Source organism: Neovison vison, chromosome 8 (genome assembly GCF_020171115.1).
Source record: "Neovison vison isolate M4711 chromosome 8, ASM_NN_V1, whole genome shotgun sequence".
NCBI classification, from domain to species: domain Eukaryota; kingdom Metazoa; phylum Chordata; class Mammalia; order Carnivora; family Mustelidae; genus Neogale; species Neogale vison.
Window position 1 is genome coordinate 94,589,224 of NC_058098.1, and position 20,687 is coordinate 94,609,910.

General features: G+C 51.4%; 1 protein-coding gene across 6 annotated transcripts in view; it reads left to right on the plus strand.

The window, feature by feature from the left end:
* TET3 (tet methylcytosine dioxygenase 3) overlaps positions 1-20,687 on the plus strand; it is a 101,499-nt gene that overhangs the window by 72,769 nt on the left and 8,043 nt on the right. For all 6 annotated transcript variants that reach the window (XM_044261411.1, XM_044261413.1, XM_044261412.1 and 3 more), the window contains 6 exons: positions 5,294-5,387; positions 10,705-10,913; positions 11,914-12,064; positions 14,868-14,957; positions 15,440-15,577; positions 19,940-20,276. In XM_044261411.1, coding sequence (XP_044117346.1) covers positions 5,294-5,387; positions 10,705-10,913; positions 11,914-12,064; positions 14,868-14,957; positions 15,440-15,577; positions 19,940-20,276 — 1,019 coding nt within the window. The remainder of the gene's footprint in view (positions 1-5,293; positions 5,388-10,704; positions 10,914-11,913; positions 12,065-14,867; positions 14,958-15,439; positions 15,578-19,939; positions 20,277-20,687) is intronic.

A 20,687-nucleotide genomic window follows, 5' to 3' on the forward strand; every position in this document is an offset into this window, starting at 1 on the left:
GTACAGAAGGGTAAAATAGCTTGATGATTGAGAACATGTGGATACTGGAGCTAGACCTCACGATCTAATCCTGGCCCTGCCCTTCCTGCTGAGTCCTTGCGTAAGTTGTTCCACTCTGTGACTCAGTTTTCGTGTCTGCAAAATGGAGCTGATAGAAGTCCACATACACTGTAGGAGAGTTACAAAGAGAAGCTGAATTCATGTCTGGAGAGCACTTCGTGCTTATAGGGTATGACCACACACAGAGGTTCTGTCTCATACATATATGTACTGGTAGAAATTTTATAACAAGCATTAGCATTTTAATAGTAAAGGCAAAGATTATGTAGACAAACATGTTTGTGTGTACATATATAGACAGATGTGTGGAAGGCTGAGTGGCTCAGCATTCCCACAGATTTGGGAACCATATTTCATCTGATCGGGGAGCCGGATGAATCCAGTCATTAATGTAGCAGGGAACATGATTTTGACTTGGAAAGCTCTACTGGCATCCCTGAGTAAGTAAGTGGTAAGATGGATGGAGGACTGTGATCTCTTGTAATGACTCCTAATTGTCCTGCACCATCTGCAAACATTTAGATTCAAAGTAGCCCATCAGAAAAGCATTTGATCAAAGACCCAATCTGCACATTCGAGCCTGATTGCAAGGGTACCTCTGAGTCCATGAGAACGGAACATTTAAGACAGGGTGTGCGTTATACATGCACGCCCACCTGTGCCGACACGCGTACACGTCACAGCGCCAGGGCTGGGGCAGCCAGCAAGTTGGCCCGTGATGATTTTTTTTTTTTTCAAGGAAATCTTGATACTGTGGTTTGTAGATTGAGGGCTACAGGGGATTCCAATGTGCATATTGATCTGGGATAGTTTTTGTTTGTGTTTGTTTCTTGGTAACAATTTTACAACATTTCTAGACAGCTTGCTAAATAACTTTTAGTTATGGAAGAGTATGTTTTGAAACAAGGATTAGGAGATAGTGATAAAGTTGAGATTTGTCCTTTTTTTTTCCCCCCCTCATTGCTTTAAAAATAACAGCCAACTGTAGATTCTTCAGAAACTGATCCAAGGGAGGAATTCCTGTCAAGACCAGGAATACTTGTGTTTTTCCTCAGCAGCTGGTTTATTTTTATCTTAAGGACCTTGTAAATTATGTAACAGATTGCGTTTCCATCTTCGTTAGCTGCTGGTAAGCTTAGAGCCAGATTTGTGTTACCCCTATTAGGAGGAATGTAATTTCTCATCTTTGGCCCATGGGAACCTAGTCAGGTTCACTCCTGAGTCCTTTTGACATGACCCAAAGGAGTCTTCATGAGTTTGCTGGATTTCTCATACAATGAAATTTTCTAGGCCCATCTCTCAGAAATACACACAAGACCCTACTGCTTGCATTTTTGCACACCAACATTACATCCGTCTTTTCCCCCTTTACTCTGATTTCATCACCTGTTATTTTTATCTTATAGACCTTTTTTTTAAAAAAAGTTTTCTTGTGGAAGAAGGAGAGGAATGAATGATCAGTGAACATCACCAGGTTGGGGGTCTAGTCTGTGAATGGTCCAGGCTGTCTCTTTCCCTAGACCTCTCCTCCCCAACCCTCTCTCTGCAGGACTCTACCGCCAGAAGTTGGCCAAAGTCAGGAAGGGGAAGCGAACTGAAATCAAGGAGACGTTGGTGCTTTTAGCTTCTCTGGTAAAGATTTGGAAAAAGGAGGGGGAGGTCAAAAGAAAATCCTAAAATATTCTCCCAACTTATTTATGGGTTCCACCTGTGGGAACCCAGGTCTCCACTGACATAGGTAATTGTAGTCAGTTGTTCAAACCCAGGGGATTCTGTGCAGCCTAGGAGTTCATTCAGTGTTTATTCGAAAAACAGAGAACCAGCACCGAAAAGCCTCTGAGTTTAGGGGGAACTGGTCTCGTTACTGTGTGATAAAGGGAACCTCAAAGAAGTCCAACTTTCGGTCAGTGGATCTCAAACTTGAGCAGGCTTCAGAGTTTCCCAGAGGACTTGTGAAAGCACAGATCCCTGGCCCCACCCCAGAGTTCCTGACCCCGCAGGTCTGGGATGGAACCCGCGAGTCTGCATTCCTCCGAGTTCCCAGGTGGTGCTGGTCCCGCCACCACCCTTTGAGAATCCACTTGCTAAGATGATCGAGTTATTACTCAGAGTAAGGTTTCAGCCTGTCCTTTCAGACTTTGCTTAGGGTCTAGGAGTTTGTCTTTCTATGGGGATGAACATCATCTAGATGTTCTAGAATATGATCTTAATGATAGGCCAGCGAGTGAGACATTTAAGGAAAAAAAGAAAAAAAGAAAAAAAAGAAAAGACCCAAATCCAGAGTTGATTGGTTGTGTTTAAGCACAGAGAGAGAACGTCTAGCTGATCAGACAGTGCTTGGCCCTTTTATTTGCAGGTCAGTGCAGGACGTGTTTCTCACACGGTGGGATGGCAGGGAAGGTACTGGTCAGAAAGCTCACGTCAGTGTCCTCAGCACACCCTCCTGTGGGGAACATGATATCCTGTCTGTTTTGGTGAGAGCAGCGTGGACACCTTGGGCTGTTCTTTCCACAGGGACCCCAGGACACATCAAGTATCCAGCTTTGCACTTGGGGGACCACTTCCTCATAAATGTTTGAAAGTTTTCCAGGAACTGAACAAAAGTGGCACTATCTGGTCTTTTCCTCTGGAACCAGGCCACACCATGTCAACTCCCCAGGGTCCTTTCCCCAAACACATTCTATAAGGGACTCACATAGCCATAGAATTTTCATGTGCTAATTCTCAGAAATGCTTTTCACCTCTTCAGTATTCTCTGTTTCCCTCAAGATCTCTGGGAACTCAAAGAAACTATACATCAGTTTTTTAAAAAAATAATTTGTTTTCTTTCCCAATTACAAAAATAAAACCTGTCTGTAAAAGTCTTGCTTTAAAAAAGCTAAGAATGAATAAAGCTCTCCAGCAATTATCCAGAAGAAACTTTAAAAAGAAAGTTTCATGCTTACCTTTCAGTTTTTTCTAAGCGTTTATAGCTACACATATATAGATAAATTTTACACTAAAGGGGATCAATCATAACATACCCGCTGTTTGCAGCTGCCTCCCCCCTTGTTAATTTCCTCCATGTTAGTGCATACAATTATGTTGAATCCTTTTTGATGGCTGCATGGTTTTCCATTATGTGGATATTTATTATATTGATTATATTGTATTTAGCCAGTCCTATGCTGGATATTTAAGTTGTTTCTAATTTCTCAGTTGTCGATGCAACAATGAATATCTTGTTCCTAAGTCTTGGTGTGTCTGTGCAGTGAGCTCAGAGGCCTGGAGATTCCTGGAAGCAGAGCAGACACGGGAAAGAATGCAGGTCTCCCGCACTATCCAGAAGTGGAACGTCCCTTTGAAAATTCTCCTAAACCAAAAATGGCAGTAAAGTGAAGCAGCAGTTACATTTAACTTACAGGGAGAAACGTTTGAGCATTCCTGGACCCTCCCCACCTCCAGTTATCTCTATTAGGCTTCTCACATACCTTAAGATACATCTGGCTAACGGATGCACAAAATAAATCAATAAAAAGCCCAGATGCTCACGGACACAGTTCAGAGCTCTGGCAGCTGGATGTGGAGATGCTGAGTGGAATTCCTGGGGAAGATGCTTAGTGGGGCCACTCTTGCCCCGTTATTCCGGGTGCGCACTGCCTCCACAGTGGCTCATTGCGAAATAGACGCTGAACACGATGTTCGCTTTCTGCCTTTGTTCACAAAAGCAGAAATTCTCTTTGGATTAGTTTCAGTTACCAAAAAACAGGGGCTGAGGTCGGTGTTTTGTAAGAACACCGTGGTATAACACTTTGAGAAGTGAGGGAGTGCGTATGAGAGCATAGGTAAACGGGGTCAGGTGTGACATGTCATCATTTCTCTCTATTGAACTGTGTGTTAAAGATAATAGGCAGTGGCCGACTCGGATTCATTACAAAAATACAAGGATAGTTTGATTTAGACAGTCCATTAAAGTAGCATACCGCGTTAATTGACTAAAGGAAAAAAAGAACCATTCAGGCATCAATGTCCTTTGATGCGAAAAGTGCTTTTGATAAAAGTAATAATTCTTGATCAAAAATCCTTCGAACAGGAGACCCCTAGTAAGTGGCTGCCAAGTAAGGCAGTCTCTGTCTCTTCCCTGGGTCCACTGGCTTCACGCTCAGGGATGGAGTTGGCAGCATTTTAGTCGAGGGAGGGAATAAGCAAAGGTGCTCGCTAGCATCTGGGGAGCCCTGACTGGGGCAGAAAGACGGAAGCCTGAAATGGGGCGTGAGGAGTGGACAGGAGGAAGGGACCGCTGACCCTGCTTGCAGATGCTACGACTTGGTTCCAGAAACTAAAAAGCTATTTAAAATAAGACAGTTCAGTCAGGTGGCTCCTTGCGTTGTTAAGAATAGTTCGTGAGCTCCTACCTCGTGCCAGGAACTTCAAAGCACTTGAAACCATGTAGCCCCTGGCGACAATCTCCTTTATTCCCTTTCCACGTCTAAGAAGTGGGAGCCCTTTTTATGTCCATTTTGCAGGTTAGGAGACTGAGGCCTCGAGAAATTCAGTCACGTGGCTGCAGTCCTGTAGGCGGAAAGTGGCAGGCCTGGCACTGCAGCTTCCGTTGCCCACACCACTGTGGTCGTGTGGCCTTGGGCAGGACAGTCAGCTCTGTGGCCATGGTTTCCTCCCCTCTGTGTGAGATGGCCTCGGGCCCCCTTGCACGTGCATGTGCGTGTGCAGGCCAGGGCAAGTGCGTGTGCGGATCGTGTGTGCTGTCCGTGGTGGGACATGGACAGTTAATGCTTGGTAGGGTCCCTTCCCCTGGTCTCAGCTGTTGGTCTTCCTCATGCTCAGGTGTCAGCTGGGGATTGCGGAAGGAAAACAAGAAGGCTTTCCCCATTTACCTCATTCTGCCTGTTGAATTTATACATAAACTCTCAGGGTGACTCAGCTACCAAGGCTGGATACAAAGGGCCATGTTTAGCCACTGGCTTGAGCACCCTTCCCCAAGGCTTGGAGGTAATAATCAGGGATGTTGTGCTTGACGATCCCCTCAACCCTGGGTGAGATGGACCAGAGGCCCTGGAAGCCTATGTCTCCAGAGGCTCTTGGCACAGAACAAACACTTAAACTCTTCTCCTTCTCTGTTGACCCCATGGTAACGAAACCCACGCTGAAGCACACTGAGGCTTGCCTTCTTACCATAAGCTACTCTCCTCTGGGGCTCCACTGTGCTGATGGCGGCTTCTGTCTCCGTCTCCAGGTACGGAGAGAAGGGGAAAGCCATCCGGATCGAGAAGGTCATCTACACTGGGAAGGAGGGGAAGAGCTCACGTGGCTGCCCCATCGCCAAGTGGGTGAGTGTCAAGACCCCCCTCCCCCGCCCCCAGCCAGGGCTGTGCCTCATTTCCCTCCCACAGGCCAGGCCAGGGGTGTGTAGAGCCTATAGACGCTTCCTGTCCAGCAGAGTCAGAGTCGGCATCTGTGCTGCGTTTCCCCCAGGCTGCGCTGTCTGCTCTTGTTCCAACGCCAGCCCCTGGCATCCTGGCCTGGCCTCAGAAATGCTCTAGTCAGGGGCGCCTGGGTGGCTCAGTGGGTTAAGCCGCTGCCTTCAGCTCAGGTCATGATCTCAAGGTCCTGGGATCGAGTCCCGCATAGGGCTCTCTGCTCAGCAGGGAGCCGCTTCCCCTTCTCTCTCTGCCTGCCTCTCTGCCTACTTGTAATCTCTCTCTGTCAAATAAATAAATAAAATCTTTAAAAAAAAAAAAATTTAAAAAAAAAAAAAAGAAATGCTCTAGTCATTACGTTCAGTTCAGACTCTCCCCATGGTTTGGAGACGTGGTGGAAGGGAGGCACAGAGACGGCGCCTCCCTCAAGGTCCCTGTGGACCACGGGACCTCCGGGCCCCACGTGTGGCAGAAGAGCTCGGCCTCCAGGGGCGGGGGGTGTGTGTGCGGCGCGTGCATCTGCGTGACTTCTGAGCCACTCTTGCCTTCGAGGCAGTCTAAGTGTCCCAGCAGGGGCAACAGTGGTGACTGAGACCCCCCCACCCACACAGTTTTCTGACCTCGTCCTTCCAGTCCTGCAGGAGCCCTTTGTGTCCCTGCAGAGTCTGTGCTCCAGAGCAGCCATGGGGTCGTCAGGTAGCCGTGAGCTTGGCTCTGTGCCGGGTGCTCGGTGGAGGGATGCGCCCGGAACTAGAGAGCTGGGCCTGTGCCCAAGCGGCTTCTGATGTAGAGACACGGGAAATAAAATCAGAGACCCGAAACATCAAGGTCTGACTTTGAGACAGTGCTGTGAAGTCCAGAGTCCAGGGACGTGCATGGTGGGGGGAGCATGAGGCTCAGTTTCTTGGAGGAGGGGGTGTGCATGGGGCCACGACTGTGGGGCCGTGAGCGCAGGGCCATATAAATGGCCCGAGGGGAGAGCAGAAGCATTTCTGGCGAGGAGAGTCATGGGAGCAAAGGCAAAAGGCCGCATGAACACACAGCTCCCTTGGAGTGAGGAAAGGCTTCCCTTTCCAACCAGCTGCATGTCTTCGTTCACCGCCCGAGCCCCCAGCCCGTACGTTCATCTAAAAGTAGTATGCCTGACAAATTCAGGACTTGACTGGCCAGGATCTCAGGGACAGAGCTGAGGCTCGTCATGGGTACCCACTAAATGTGTGTTGGGGGAAGGATCTAAGAAAGCAGTGGGATGGCCCAGGGAGCCCACTGGTAACCGCCAGTTGTAAGGTGGCCCATACAGAATATGGAAGTTGCCAAGCGTGGGAGTAGGGGAGTGACCCAGGTCGCATTCCTAGGGTTCAGTATAAACGGAGGCATGCCACTGACAGCAGAAGTGGGCCTTCGGTAGAAGAATGTGGAGATGCTGCATGGGCCAGTCCATACCGATGACTGGGGACAGAAGGCCAGTATTTGAAGGCCCGTAGAGGGCACGGTGGAATGGGTATCCTGGGGAAACCCGTGGGTTGAAACTGAGTACCAGGAGTGGGAGCTGTGGGAAGACAGATTTGGGCTTCTGTTGCGTGCAGTGCTCAGGGAAATCCTGCGCAGAAGCTGAGTGGGCTGTCTGTGGTTCTGTGGTGGCTTATGAGCCATTGGTGTTGCCGAGCTCAGGTGTTGGTTGGTGTCCTCCTGCCCTTCCGTGGGCCTTTCAGTTGTGCGCTTTGTGCATTCAGTCCTGCTGGCTTTTCCTAGTGTGCATAGGGAGCTCCACTTTACTCAGTTTTCTAATGGTTTTTTTGAGGGTAGCCATAGGCCTGTGAGGGTATGGCCACAGAGAGCTGTCTGCTCGTGCTAGTCATGTTTATGTGTTTGCCACTTGGGAAACCAAAAGGATATGGCCTCAATCTCAGCTCAGACAGGTAAGGTGGTTCCCTGTGTGCTCGGAACACACGGTCACACACGGGTGCTGTGAGCCAGTGCCCTGCCCCGTGCACTGAGCAAGAGGTGGACGGTGGTGCCTCAGGAACCCTGGTGATAGGACTGCTGTCTTTTTTTTTTTTTATGCAATTTTTAAAAAAGATTTTTATTTATTTGTCAGAGAGAGAGTATGCGTGTGCACACACACACAAGCAGGGAGAATGGCAGGCAGAAGGAGAGGCAGGCTGTCCTTTGAGCAGGGAGCCTGGTGCAGGACTTGATCCCAGGACCCCAGGATCATGACCCAAGCCAAGGCAGACGCTTACCCGACTGAGCCACCCTGGCGGCCCAGGGACTGCTGTCTTATCAGTCCCTGGGATGTGCGCAGCTGCTCACAACACGCCCGGACAGTCACACAGCGAGTCCTCTCATGGCAGGCTTCGTTGCACGTTCATAAGTTCCTTTTCCCAGAAAAACAGTTTAAAAAATAATCATGTAACGTATGCTCCCCTGGGATGGCTCAAAGCAGGAACTTGTGGGCCAGGGATGTGTTTTGTTTAGCCTGCAAAGTGCCCCTTAAAATTTGAAAGGAAATTCTGATCCCTGCTGCAGCCGGCATGAGCCTTGAGGCTGTTACATGGAGTGGATTAAGCCAGTCACCAGAGGACAAGTCCTGGACGACTGCACGGGTATGAGTTTCTGCACACAGTCGCCCTCCTCAGAGGGTCAGCAGATCGAGTGCTTGTTGCCACGGGCTGGGGAAGGAGGCGAGGGGAGAGAGTGTTACGAGGCTACAGAGTTTCTGTTTGGGGCGAGAGAGTTCTGGCGGCAGGTGCCCATCAATGGCAGCGAACAGATGCTACCAAACCACACATGGAAGTGGTCAGTTTTATGTCCTCGGTGTCTTACCACGATTTAAAACATTGGAGTAAATGCTCACATTGTTATTTATTTATTTATTTATTTTTAAAGATTTTATTTGTTTATTTGACAGAGAGAGAGAGATCACAAGTAGGCAGAGAGGCAGGCAGAGGGAGAGGGAGAAGCAGGCTCCCTGCTGAGCAGAGAGCCCAATGCAGGGCTGGATCCCAGGACTCTGGGATCATAACCCGAGCCGAAGGCTTTAACCCACTGAGCCACCCAGGCGCCCCAAAATGCTCACATTTTTAAAGCAGAGATCTCGTGTAAAAGTCTGGATCTCTGTTGGAAGAGGTGGGTGACCTAGGCTGAGATTCTCCTCAGGCACTGGTCGATGGAGAGAAGGCCGGGCTTATTCCTTTTGAAGGGCAAGTGCTGCTTTTTCAAGTGGCCGTGGTCTGTCCGCACTGCTCCCGCGTTGCCCGTCTGACTCACTCTCCTTATTTATCCTTTCTGGCTGCCTCTTCAGATGTCTCCTGCACTGACACACTCATGACCAAGTGTGTGTCCAGCACAGGCATCTCCTGACCCCAGACCCATCTCCTGGGGCCTGTGAGGACTGACTGCTCTCACCCCGGTCACATTCCCAGTTAACTCGCCAAGAAGCAGCCCACAACCCACCCACTGTCCCCTGCCACAAAAGTGAAAATGCATTTAAAACTTTCTCCTGTCCGTCAGCCCCTGGAGTCAGAGGGCCCCAAAGTCTCCTCTCTCCTCCGTGTGTCTGAATGCGTTCCTTTTCCCATGTCATCCGCCATGGCCCTGCTTCAGCTCGTGATCCACTTCGGCTTGTGTTAGGCCTGTTCGTGGCCTCCCTGTCCCTCTCCTCCGCCCCTACCACCTGCTCCCCTTCTAGAGCAGGAAGCTCCTCAGGAGAGCCCCCCGTGTTGATTCTCCGTGGAATGCCACCTCGAGTCCTTGTTCCCTGGAAGTCCTTCCCAGTCTACCCTCCTCATAGGCCCTCATTGGCTCCTGGAATTAGCTGGGGTTCTTAGGAGAGGTCAGCCACCTCATGCCTCAGCTCCCGGGCCCTTTGCCGTGGGAGCCAGGTGGGAGTTCTGGCAGTTGGGGGGGGGGCCTGGCTGAGGAGCCATGGGGTACAGAGCCCCAGGCCCTTGCTCGTCATGTTAAGAGCCTTATTGAGACACAGTACACATACCCTACAATTCGTCCACTCAGAGTGTACAGGTCATTGGTTTGGGGGACATTACTAATCTTTAAAAATTAAGTTAAATTATACATAATGTAAAATGGACGCTTTTAACCATTTTTAAGTGTACAGTGGTACCAGCTACATTCACTTTTTTTTTTTAAGGATTTTTTTTATTTGACAGACAGATCACAAGTAGGCAGAGAGGCAGGCAGAGAGAGAAAGACGGGGGGAGGGAAGCGGGCTCTCAGAGAGCCCGTTGTGGGGCTCGATCCCAAGACCCTGAGATCATGACCTGAGCCGAAGGCAGCGGCTTAACCCACGGAGCCACCCAGGCGCCCCTACATTCACATTCTTATGCAACCATCACCACACTCTGGATTTCCAAAACTTAGAATACAGAAACCCTGTACCCGTTAACTAAGTCCCCATTCTCTGCTCCCCGAGCCCCCGACAGCCGCCATTCTACTTGCTGTCCCTGTGAATCTGACTGTTCCAGGTACCCTTTGTAAGTGGAATCCTGTACAGTATTTGTTCTTCAGCATCTGGCTTATTTTACTTTACATAGTGCTCTTCAGGCCCATCCCTGTCATCGTGTGTGTCTGATGTTCCTTCCTTGCTGACGACTATTTCACGTATGGAGAGGCCACATTTTGTTTATCCGTGTCTGTTGATGGACATCTGGGTTGCATCTGCTGTCGGGCTGCTGTGACTGGTGCTGCTCTGAACAGGAGCATGGAAATGCTTGTTCCAGTCCCCGCTCTCGGTCCTCTTGGGTAAATTCCTAGGAGTGGCCCCTGCCTGGTCATGTGGTAATGACATGTTATGCATTTTGAGAAACTGCCCAAAACTTTCCCATAGTGCCAAAGCCCTTGTTTTGTAACTAAAATCATACAGATAAGCAACATTTTCTCTGCAAATATTTTAGGACGACATAAAAAGAAATCTCTGAATATATCTTGACTGACAATTTTATCTCTATATTTTTAGTTCTAAGCCTATGCAATTCATCAATAACTTATTATAGTAATTATTCTTTATTTTGCTCTTAAGAAAATGTTTGTGTTTATTATTCCCTAATGATAGCGGTCTCTCAGCCTGCGTGGTTACTGTCGACACTGCCCTAAAGACCCCCCGCCCTGGTCTGGTGGGCAGAGGTGAGGGGGTATCATGTCCCAGGCAGAGGAGCGAGGGGGCCAGTTTCCGACAGTGAACAGTGTGCCCCTGCCCACATCCCTGCAGGTGATCCGTAGGCACACGCTGGAGGAGAAGTTGCTATGCCTGGTGCGGCACCGGGCAGGTCACCACTGCCAGAACGCTGTGATTGTCATCCTCATCCTGGCCTGGGAGGGCATCCCCCGCAGCCTCGGAGACACCCTCTACCAGGAGCTCACCGACACCCTCCGGAAGTATGGGAACCCCACCAGCCGGAGATGTGGCCTCAATGATGAGTACGTGGGGAGCAGGGCAGGAAGGGGGGGTCCCCACATGCAGGGGTGGGGGCAGCTGGGCCAGGTGGCCATTGGCAGGGTGCTGGACAGCAGATGCAGGGGACTCTCTCCTCCCGCCCCAGGCCCTGCCTGTCCTGCAGTCAGGGCTGTGATGAAAGCAGCTCCCCCATGATCCCGGCCTGGGTCTTCTGGTGCCGGCGGCAAAGGGTCTCTTCCCTGGGCTCAGCTTTGCTGCTGAACTCACGCGGACTTTGGGACTCAAATGCTGGAACAACTGTGAAAAAGTGTGTGAGCGACCCCCGCCAAGTGTAAGGCATCAGTAGTCATCACGAAACCTGCCCTCCTAGAGTCTCTTCCCAGTTTTAAAATTAAGGTATTTTTGCTTTAAAAAAGTAGAGTAAAAATTCATCCTTTTAGGTATATACTTTGAAGAGGGTTTTTTTTTTTTGAAATTTTTATTTAAATTGCAGTTAATTAACCCACAATGTAATAGGGACTAATGTTTACAGTGCCGTAGCCAACACTGCCACCATCCAGATAATGGAACAGCTCTGTCATTCCCCCCAATTCCCCTGCGCCCCTTTACAAGAAAGTCCTTTCTTCTGCCCTTGGCAACCAATGGCCTATCATGCTTCTTGTCCCCATAGGTTTGCCTTTGCAAGAATGTTCTATAAATGGAACCAGACCGAGCATAGCCTTTTGGGTGTGGCTTCTTGCCCCGAGCTTCATCTGTGCTTGTGTCTGCTCGTGCCTTTTTACTGCTGAGTAGTATGCCACTGCTGGCGGGGGCACCTGCAGGGGTAGGAGAAGCATGGGCTGCTCAGAGCGGACCGTCCACCCCAGGACACTTAGGAGAGGAGTCGGAGGTGGGGCAGGATGTGGTCCCAGTCACTGGGAGGCCACGGGCGCTAAGCCTCCGCAGGACCTCCCCCCTGGGCAGGGAGGAAGGTTTCCGAACAAAGCCTGTGTCCGCGTGCCTAACGTGGGACGTCTGTTGCAGCCGGACCTGCGCTTGCCAAGGCAAAGACCCCAGCACCTGTGGCGCCTCCTTCTCCTTCGGCTGTTCCTGGAGCATGTACTTCAACGGCTGCAAATATGCTCGCAGCAAGACGCCGCGCAAGTTCCGTCTCGCAGGGGACAACCCCAAGGAGGTGAGCGGTGGGGTGGGGGGAACCCTCCTGCCAGCCCCCCTCTACCTGCTGGCCTTCATGCCCCGGGGGGAGGGCGGGTCAGCAGGTGGGACTCAGACGGGGGCAGAATGCAACTTGCTTTGTTTTTTTTGAACTGACCTTATCTTGCCAAGAGGTAAGGCGTGTGGGGTGTGGCGTGAGGGCAGGGGGAGTGAGAGATTAGACTTAACGACAACTGGGTACCCCAGACTCTTCCAGCTTTAAAACCATCTCTTTATGGCAGATGTTCAAATTCTACATCTGAATGGGACCCGCTTCCTGGGTCATTTCATCTCTTCGTTCTTGCCAAGATGTCTTTCAGAGGGTAGGATGATTAGTAGGAAGGGGAGCCTCAAGGCCATGGGCCATTTTCTGGGGCCAGTGTTGGATTTCCCAGAGTGACCTTCATCCTGCTTGGCGGCCAGTGACCTCTCTGCGGCTGTTCACCTGTTCGGGCCCTTGCTGTCTCTTTTCTGGGAGCCTGGCCTGGCCCTTAGGTACTGGCCTGGTGTCCATACAGTACGGCCTCTCAGTAGCTGCCTCATCAGGTCAGGCTGCCCGCCGCCCTGCCCCTTCCTCTCTGTTGCCCTGCTTGTGAAGGCCATTCCAAGAGTTGGGCTCCCCTCTGAGTTCCAAGTGCAGAGAAGGTGCAGACCTGTCTGGGCTCCCTGTCCTTTCCCTTTCAGCCTCCCCACCCTCCTGCCTGAACACCTGTGAGGTAGGGTACTGGACCCTTTAGTGGGGGTCAAGGCAACATCTTGATCCCTGGTTCTACCTTCCATATATCCCTAAGCTCCTTGTACCAGAGGGTTTCCCCCTTTTCCATGGGTATGGGGACTCCCCTTGGGTGTGTGTGTATTGTTTTTTTTAGGATTTTGTTTGTCAGGGAGAGAGCGAGCACAAGCAGAGAGAGTGGCAGGCAGAAAGAGAAGCAGGCTTCCTGTTGAGCAAGGAACCTAATGTGGGACTTGACCCCAGAACCCTGGGATCGTGACCTGAGCCGAAGGCAGGCGCTTAACCAACTGAGTCACCCAGGTGCCCCAGGCGTGTGTTTTTCTACTATACATGTAATAAACAATGCTCAGAGTTCTCAGCCCTGCTTTTCAGAAATAAAAGGAAGCATTTTCAAAGCAGAACTTTTTTCCCTCAAAGCCTGGCTTTTTTTTTTTTTTTTTAAGATTTTATTTATTTATTCATTTGAGAGAGAGTGGGAGTGTAAGAAAGAACGAGAACAGGGGGAGGAACAGAGGGAGAAGCTGACTCCCCACTGAGCTCGGAGCCCAATGCCACCAGGCTCAATCCCACAACCCCCAGATCATGACCCAGGAGTTGGACGCCCATCCGACTGAGCCACCCCGGCGCCCCCGAAGCCTGGCTTTTAGACTGTTGCACAAGCTAGTCTACCAGTCTGGTTTGACACTAGACTTTTATTTCTGGCGGCGTCCGCCCTCTCCTGGAAGCAGCGAATGCAATTGTTTCAATGACAAGAGGAGTCCGGGGGCCATGGGAAGTAAGAATTATCAGGAGAGAAAATGCACTGCCTTCATTTTTCTCTCCCTCGCCCTGTTCTGTCAGCTAGCATTCCCGTGCACTTCCGTCTTGCTGCGCTCGGGCTGGCGCCTCCCAGGTGTGCGTCTCAGCCAGGCTCATGGCACCCGAGGGTCTGGGCGCTACTGCTCCTCACTTTGTAGAGGAAGCACATGGCTTGCCCAAGGCCCTGTGGCAGTAATGGTGAAGTTGGGCATGGATTTCCCCGTAGCTCCTGAGCCTCACCCCTGCACTGTGCTGGCCCTGGCCCCGCTGTGCTGGTGGCAGCGTCTGGACCGCAGCCAGAGGACGGCGGTGGCTGGCTGCTCGGGCCGCCCGGCTGGACAGATGCTTTGCCATCGGTCCCGCGCTCACATTTCCACTTCTCTAAACTTGGTTCTTTCTCTCTTCCGTCGTCTTCCTCTTTCCTCTGAGTAAACTCTGCATGCCTGTGCTCAAGGCCTTCTAGGAGGCCTCTGGCCGGCCCCCTTGGAGGGCCGGGGGGGGACACCTGAAGCCTGACCAAACGCAGCGGGGATGCTGCTGCCCTGTGTGGGGCGGCACTGGCCAGCGGAACACCCCTGAGGAGGGAAACGTTCTCTGTAAAAACAGCATGGGAGCTGCGTGGAACCGCTGACTAGTAAAACAGGGGGACTGGATTCTTCACTTTAATTAAAATTCACATTTATTTCGGTAGCCGCGCCTGGCTGGTGACGAAGGCACACGATGGCGCAGGTCTGCAGGGCACGGCTCTGAAGGCTGTGCCGCCGGCTGGTGATGGGCTCTGGGCCTGGCTGGCTGGGGGACTCCCCCGCACAGACCTTGAGCACCCCGCTCGCCTTCACCTCCCTGCCTGTAACACCGAAAGAGAAAGCCACATTTGTTGCTCCTGCTTTTACGTGCCTGCCACACCACACCTCTGGCCCGGGATGCTCCGAACTCAAAACCAACAGCCTGTTTTATGGGTTGTGAGCTGCCCTGAGCGACAGCCTGGAAGAGCAGTAGCTGGGCAGTCCAGGGGCTGGACCTTCAGGCCGAGACTTCCTGAGTTTCCATGTCTCCAGCTTTAAAACGGACATGGCACTGTGCCCCTTCCTGAGGGAACTCTGTCAAGACCCCTGATGGCACCTAACTTCTACCTTCCCAGCAGCCTAGTGGTTGGTGGTCCAGAATGGAGGTCAATTTCCAGCGTACAGAGCTTGTCGGGGGGGCTGACAAGAGCTTGTCAGAGTGTGTGTGACGGCTCTTCTTCCCACAGGAGGAAGTACTCCGGAAGAGCTTCCAGGACCTGGCCACTGAAGTCGCTCCCCTGTACAAGAGGCTGGCCCCCCAGGCCTATCAGAACCAGGTATGGGGTCTTGGGCCTTTCTCTGCCCACGGGTCATCCACATCTCTGTCCTCCTCCCATGGTGTTCCATACGGGAAAGCTCGGCTAGCGAGACAGCGACAGTGGAGGTCTTGAATAAGATCCTTTCTTTACACTGAGCTAACGGCATCCCAGACCATCTCTCCTCTATCCCTTGCTTTCATGCCTCTTCGCCTATTCCTCTCTCACCTCCTCTGGTCTGGCTTCTCCCGGGGAGGCTCCAGCTTCTCTGTCCTCTTGCCCCTGCATCTCCCGGATGATGTGGGGGGGGGTACTTGAGGTAACTCAGAAGGAAATCATTTCTACAGGGTCTTCAGCCAGAAAGCCTACCTTCTGCAGCCCATGTGCAAGGCAGCCGCAGTCCTTAACCTCCCCCACCCCCCCCAAGACCTAGCCTCCCCGGTGCAGAATCCAGGCCACTGACCTCAGGTCACACAAGCAGTTCTCCTTGGCTGTCCACACAGGTGACCAATGAGGAAATAGCGATTGACTGCCGTCTGGGGCTGAAGGAAGGGCGGCCCTTCTCGGGGGTCACGGCCTGCATGGACTTCTGTGCCCACGCCCACAAGGACCAGCATAACCTCTACAATGGGTGCACTGTGGTAAGGAACCCTGAGCCCCCTGCGGGATGATTCTGGGACGGGGACTGGTTTGTGCAGACCTGTGAGCTCAGAGTAGGGAGGAACCTGGAGACAAGAGTCTCAGATCTGCAGGAGGCGTGCCCTGCCTGACTGCTCCTGCTCACTTCTCTGAGAAACACGTGGACCGGAATGCTTGGACCAGGCTGGCCTTGGCTCTGTGTCTCATGCGGGTGCTGCAGAGCGCAGGCTCTTGGATACCTGTAGGCCCTCCGTTATCTACAGATGGCCCCAGGTCTCCCTGAACACTTGGATTTAAATCCAAACAATCTCTTGAGGCACCCATTGAGCAAATGTTTATTGAGCTGGTCTAGATGCTGGGGAATAAAATGGACTAGGCCCTGCCCAAGGATGTGATACAGTTCATGTCTGGTACCGATGAAGATGGAGTAGAGGAAGGGGAAAGAGCAGATGCTGTTTGAGATGCTGTGGGCAGAGAGGACTTTCTGAGAAGGGATGGCTGAGCTGAGACGTGAATGAAACGAGAGAGTGAGGGATTGAGCGTCTGGGGGTGGAGTGCTCCAGGCAGGAGGACCAGCACAGGCAAAGGTTCGGAGGCAGGGTGGGATCAAGACACAGGGAGCCGGAAGGCAGACAGAGCTGCGAGCTATGCTCAAAGTGTGATGGGAAGCCCTGGAGGGCTCTTCAGCCAAGAACGGTAGGATCTCATTTATGAAGTTAGAAGCTTCCTCCTGCAACTGGCAAATAGAAGTATGTGGAGGTGGTGGATGGCGGGGGCAGAGGAGGAGGCCAATTAGAAGGCTGGGACAATGTTTAGGCTAGAGGTGAGAGGGCTGGGGCAGGAGGGAGGGTGAGGAGGAGGGTAATGGGATGACTCTGGGTGATTTTGAAGGTCCAGTCAAGGGAGTGTTGATGCAGGATAGGAGAGGGAAGATGCAAGAGAACCACCCAAGACTTTTTGCTTGAGCACCAGGACATGTGTTGGGGTGACACACTGAGCTGGAGACTAGCAGGAGAAGCCAGTTTGGAGGGAAATTCTCCTGAGAGGCCTGCTGTCTGCCCACATAGACGTGCCGAGTATGCAGGGGAGGGGGCGTCTGGAGAGCACGTAGCTCACACTTAAACAGCCATAAGGCCAGGTGCGGTCACCAGCAGAATGAGTACAGTTGGAGAAGAGGGGAGGTTTGGGCTTGAGTGGACCTCCTTGAAGGGATGATGCCAGCTGTCTGCTTTGCTTTGTCCTGGGTCCTGGCAGGCAGGGCTCCCTGGGGAACTGTAGCAGAGGCCCTGGCAGGTCATCTGAAAGGGGGCTCCCAGAGTTTGAGTGTGACTTGGGTCTGACACCAGGATTGATGGCATAGCCCTGAGATCGTATTTCTCTGCCTTGTCCTCCTTCCTTATGTCCAAGGCTCAAAGCAAGGTGGGGCAGGCATCTGTCTACACTGTACAGGGAGGGTTTCCAGCGGAGACAGAGAAAGGGAGGGACCTGCAGGATTTCGGAGAGGGTCAGGGGAGGAGGAGGAGACACTGGGAGGTTGGAGCACGGTGAGGTTACTTCAGTCCCAGAGCTTGTAGAGTTTGGAGTGAAAAAAAAAAAAAAAGCAAACTTTTTTCAAAATGAGCAGTATTTTTTCTGATTAAGAAACCTATTCATTGTTTAAGAAGGTATAAAGTAAAAATTGCCTGAAATCTCCTGGACATGACCAGCGTGAGCATTAGGGTGACCATCCTTTCAGGCACCTGAACGTGTGTGCACGCGCGTGCGGACAGCTCTACACGTTTTATACAGATGTGATCACATGATACGTATGTGCTGCTCCATGACCTGCTCTTCTCAACTCAGGAGTACACGATGGACAACTTCTGTATCGCTGGGTGTAGATCCACTTCAGCCTGTGCTCAGGCTGGATGGATGGCTTTGCCATCGTTTATTTGACCGCCCCCCTCTGGATGGACAGTGAGTGCTTCCACATGCCCCCTCCAGAAAGCAGAGGGGGGCTCCAGGCTTACCGAATCTTGGTGCAGTGCTGGGATAACCTCGAGGTCCTGGGGCCAGGACATTTCTAGGCTCAGAGGGGTGCTTACTGGCAACACAGACCTTTCTCAGTTTCTTGAGTTTTTGCCTGCCTGAGTGGCAAATGTATCTCATGGTACTTTGTGTTTGTTTTAGGACTAGAGAGGTTGAGTATCTTTTATATTTCTCACCCATTTAAATTTTATCTTTGTGACTAACCTTTAAAAAAAAAAAAAGGATAGCCTTAGCTGTTGACATGGATAAAGTGTGTCTGTTAGGGAGATAAGGTGTGTATGTATGTGGTGACTGCTTCTGTCATCACTCCTCCTTTGCCTTTACTTTTGCTATTTTATTAAACTAGGTTTCAGGGAATGATTGGAAGCAGGGCGGTGGTCAGTCCAACCCAGAAGGTACGCGGGGCCTGGTCAGAGCAGATTAAGTCACACAGGCCCCATGTATGTGGGGAAGAAACCTACATGGTAGAGTATGACAGCAGAGGAGAAGTTGTAGATGGGAGGCAGAACTACAGCTAATTTCGCAAAAATCAACTGTTTCTGTTCAATAATAAAACCCTACGAGCAAAACTGAAAGGCCAATCCAAACTGGAATACAGCATAACAGTGACAAAGAGCAGGATAATCTTCATATGCAAAGATTACATAAATGATTAAAATGAATAGTCTAATATAAAAATGGGCAAAAGGCATAAAACTCACGAGAAAAAGAAGACAGTGGTATTAAAATACACCCAAGGTTTGTTTGACTCGAGTATGACCTGAAGACACAGATGTGAGCATCAGGAGGGCAGAAGTTCATCCTCAGCATTCAGAGGCACCTGCCGGGCCATGCGGAAGCTGCAGGATGGGCAGGGGCAGGGGGTGAGAGGGGAGAGCGTGGCCCGAGACTTTATTGGAGATTTTATGGGAAGGAGTGGGCAAGGCAGAGTAGAAGGCTGAGTAAGTGGGGATTGGAGAGTTTGGAGTTTCTTGGCACTCTGGGCCATAGGGGTGGCCCCCCATTGCCTTCCCTGGCCCTGGGTGATGTAGGGCAGCGGGAATATTGGCTCAGGGTGCGAGAGTTTGATAAAGAGAGAGAGCTGGCTGTAGGCTCTGGATTGGTTGGTTTGTGTATCAGCATGCACCCAAAGGAGGTGATTTGCTATCTCTAGGCATTAGCTAGTCTTGGGGGTAGGAAAGCCCTTCCAGGGTCAAGGCCCCAAATGGCAAAACATCAAGAACACAGAAAATAAAATATAGTCAACACAACAGTAAAGAGTAAACTTGAGAGGAAAAAAAAAATCAAACCTCGTTAGTAATCAGAGAAATGCAGACCAACAATGAGACACATTTCTGTAATGAACAAAATGTTTTTCAGAAGTGAATGGCAAAATTATAAGCAAAAGTGTAGGAAGACAGAAGCTCCCCTCATCCCAGGATGAGGGGAGCACTGAGGAGACCCGTTGCACAGGGCAGTTTGGCAACATGTGGCCCTTGACTTCACAGAGTTTATTTCAAGGAATTATATATTTTAGGAGATTTAGCTGAAAGTGTAAAAGTATTGTTTATGGTAGGGAAGAGATGGAAACAAGTTTTAATAGTGATGAAGGTTCACATGAACACATTGATAACAGAAAAATATGATGCAAGTTCTGAAATCACATTGGGGAAGAATAATTTTCCTTATTTCATAAGGAAATCTTCATACTGGGTTTAAAAAGAAGTTACTATAAGGCTGTATGCATAATGCGATTCAGTGTCATTACCAAAGAGTGAGTGTGGGTTTGTGTGTATGCAAATATGATCAACATGTTTATAGTGATTATTTCTGGATGGTGGGATTATTGAGATAATTATTTCCTTTTTGCTGGCCTAAATTTTCTACAAGCAATACAGGTAGTTTTTATTACGAAGCATTTTAAAGAGCCAAAGGACGCTGCGTGTTCAGGACACAGAGGAGAACGGGGTGAGGTCTGAGGCTCAGCGAGGTGACGAGGTGTCAGGACAAGTGTCTCACTGGAGGCAGAGCACGGCTGCCCATCCTGACCGGCCCCTTCCCAGCCGCGGGACCTTGGGCCAGTCATCTCTTCCCCTCTCCCTCGCCCGAGGGTCACAGGAGACAAAGTGATTGGATGCACTTTGAAAGCTGCATGGCAGATTCTAATGCTGGTGATAGTGTTACTCTGAGAACCAGCAGAACGCGCTTTTAGACACTCTCTCTAGAGTGGATGGCCAGTGTCGGGACGGGGCGGGGCAGGGGGAGCTCTTGCATGCCAACGCTCAGCCCCTTCCTCCTTGCATGTGCTCGGCAACCCCGACCCCACACACTCTCCCTTCCTCTCTCTGCTTGGCCAGGTCTGCACTCTGACCAAGGAAGACAATCGCTGCGTGGGCAAGATCCCCGAGGACGAGCAGCTGCACGTGCTCCCGCTGTACAAGATGGCCAACACGGATGAGTTCGGCAGTGAGGAGAACCAGAACGCCAAGGTGGGCAGCGGGGCCATCCAGGTGCTCACCGCCTTCCCCCGCGAGGTCCGGCGCCTGCCTGAGCCTGCCAAGTCGTGCCGCCAGCGGCAGCTGGAAGCCAGGAAGGCGGCGGCCGAGAAGAAGAAGATGCAGAAGGAGAAGCTGAGTACTCCTGAGAAGATCAAACAGGAGGCCCTCGAGCTGGCCGGCGTCACCACTGACCCAGGTGTGTGAGGAGAGGGTGCCCACCAGAGGTGGCACCGTCGGGGCGGGGGTAGATGGATGGGGGGGTGGCCCTGGACAGCTCCCTCCCTGCCCCTCTTCCTGCCGGGCGAGGGAACTCCAGACCGGAGTCCCTGGGCCTCTCTGGGCCATCTGAACCCCGTGGTATCTTAACTTTAAGTCAGCACAGTATCCGTGGCAGCCCCAGGACACCGGAGTGGGGTGGGGGGTCCCATCTTCCCACAGAGGAGCTGGGCTCCTCCAGCTTGCCGTAGTGTCTGCAGAGTGTGCTGGGGCCCCAGGCGCATGGGCCGCAGTGGGGTATGGGGCTGCTCTCTCATCCGCGGATCCTGGTCCGGCCAGAGGCCAGCACGCGGTGGCTGGAGCTTCTGTGCAGACCTGCAGGGTTCACCAG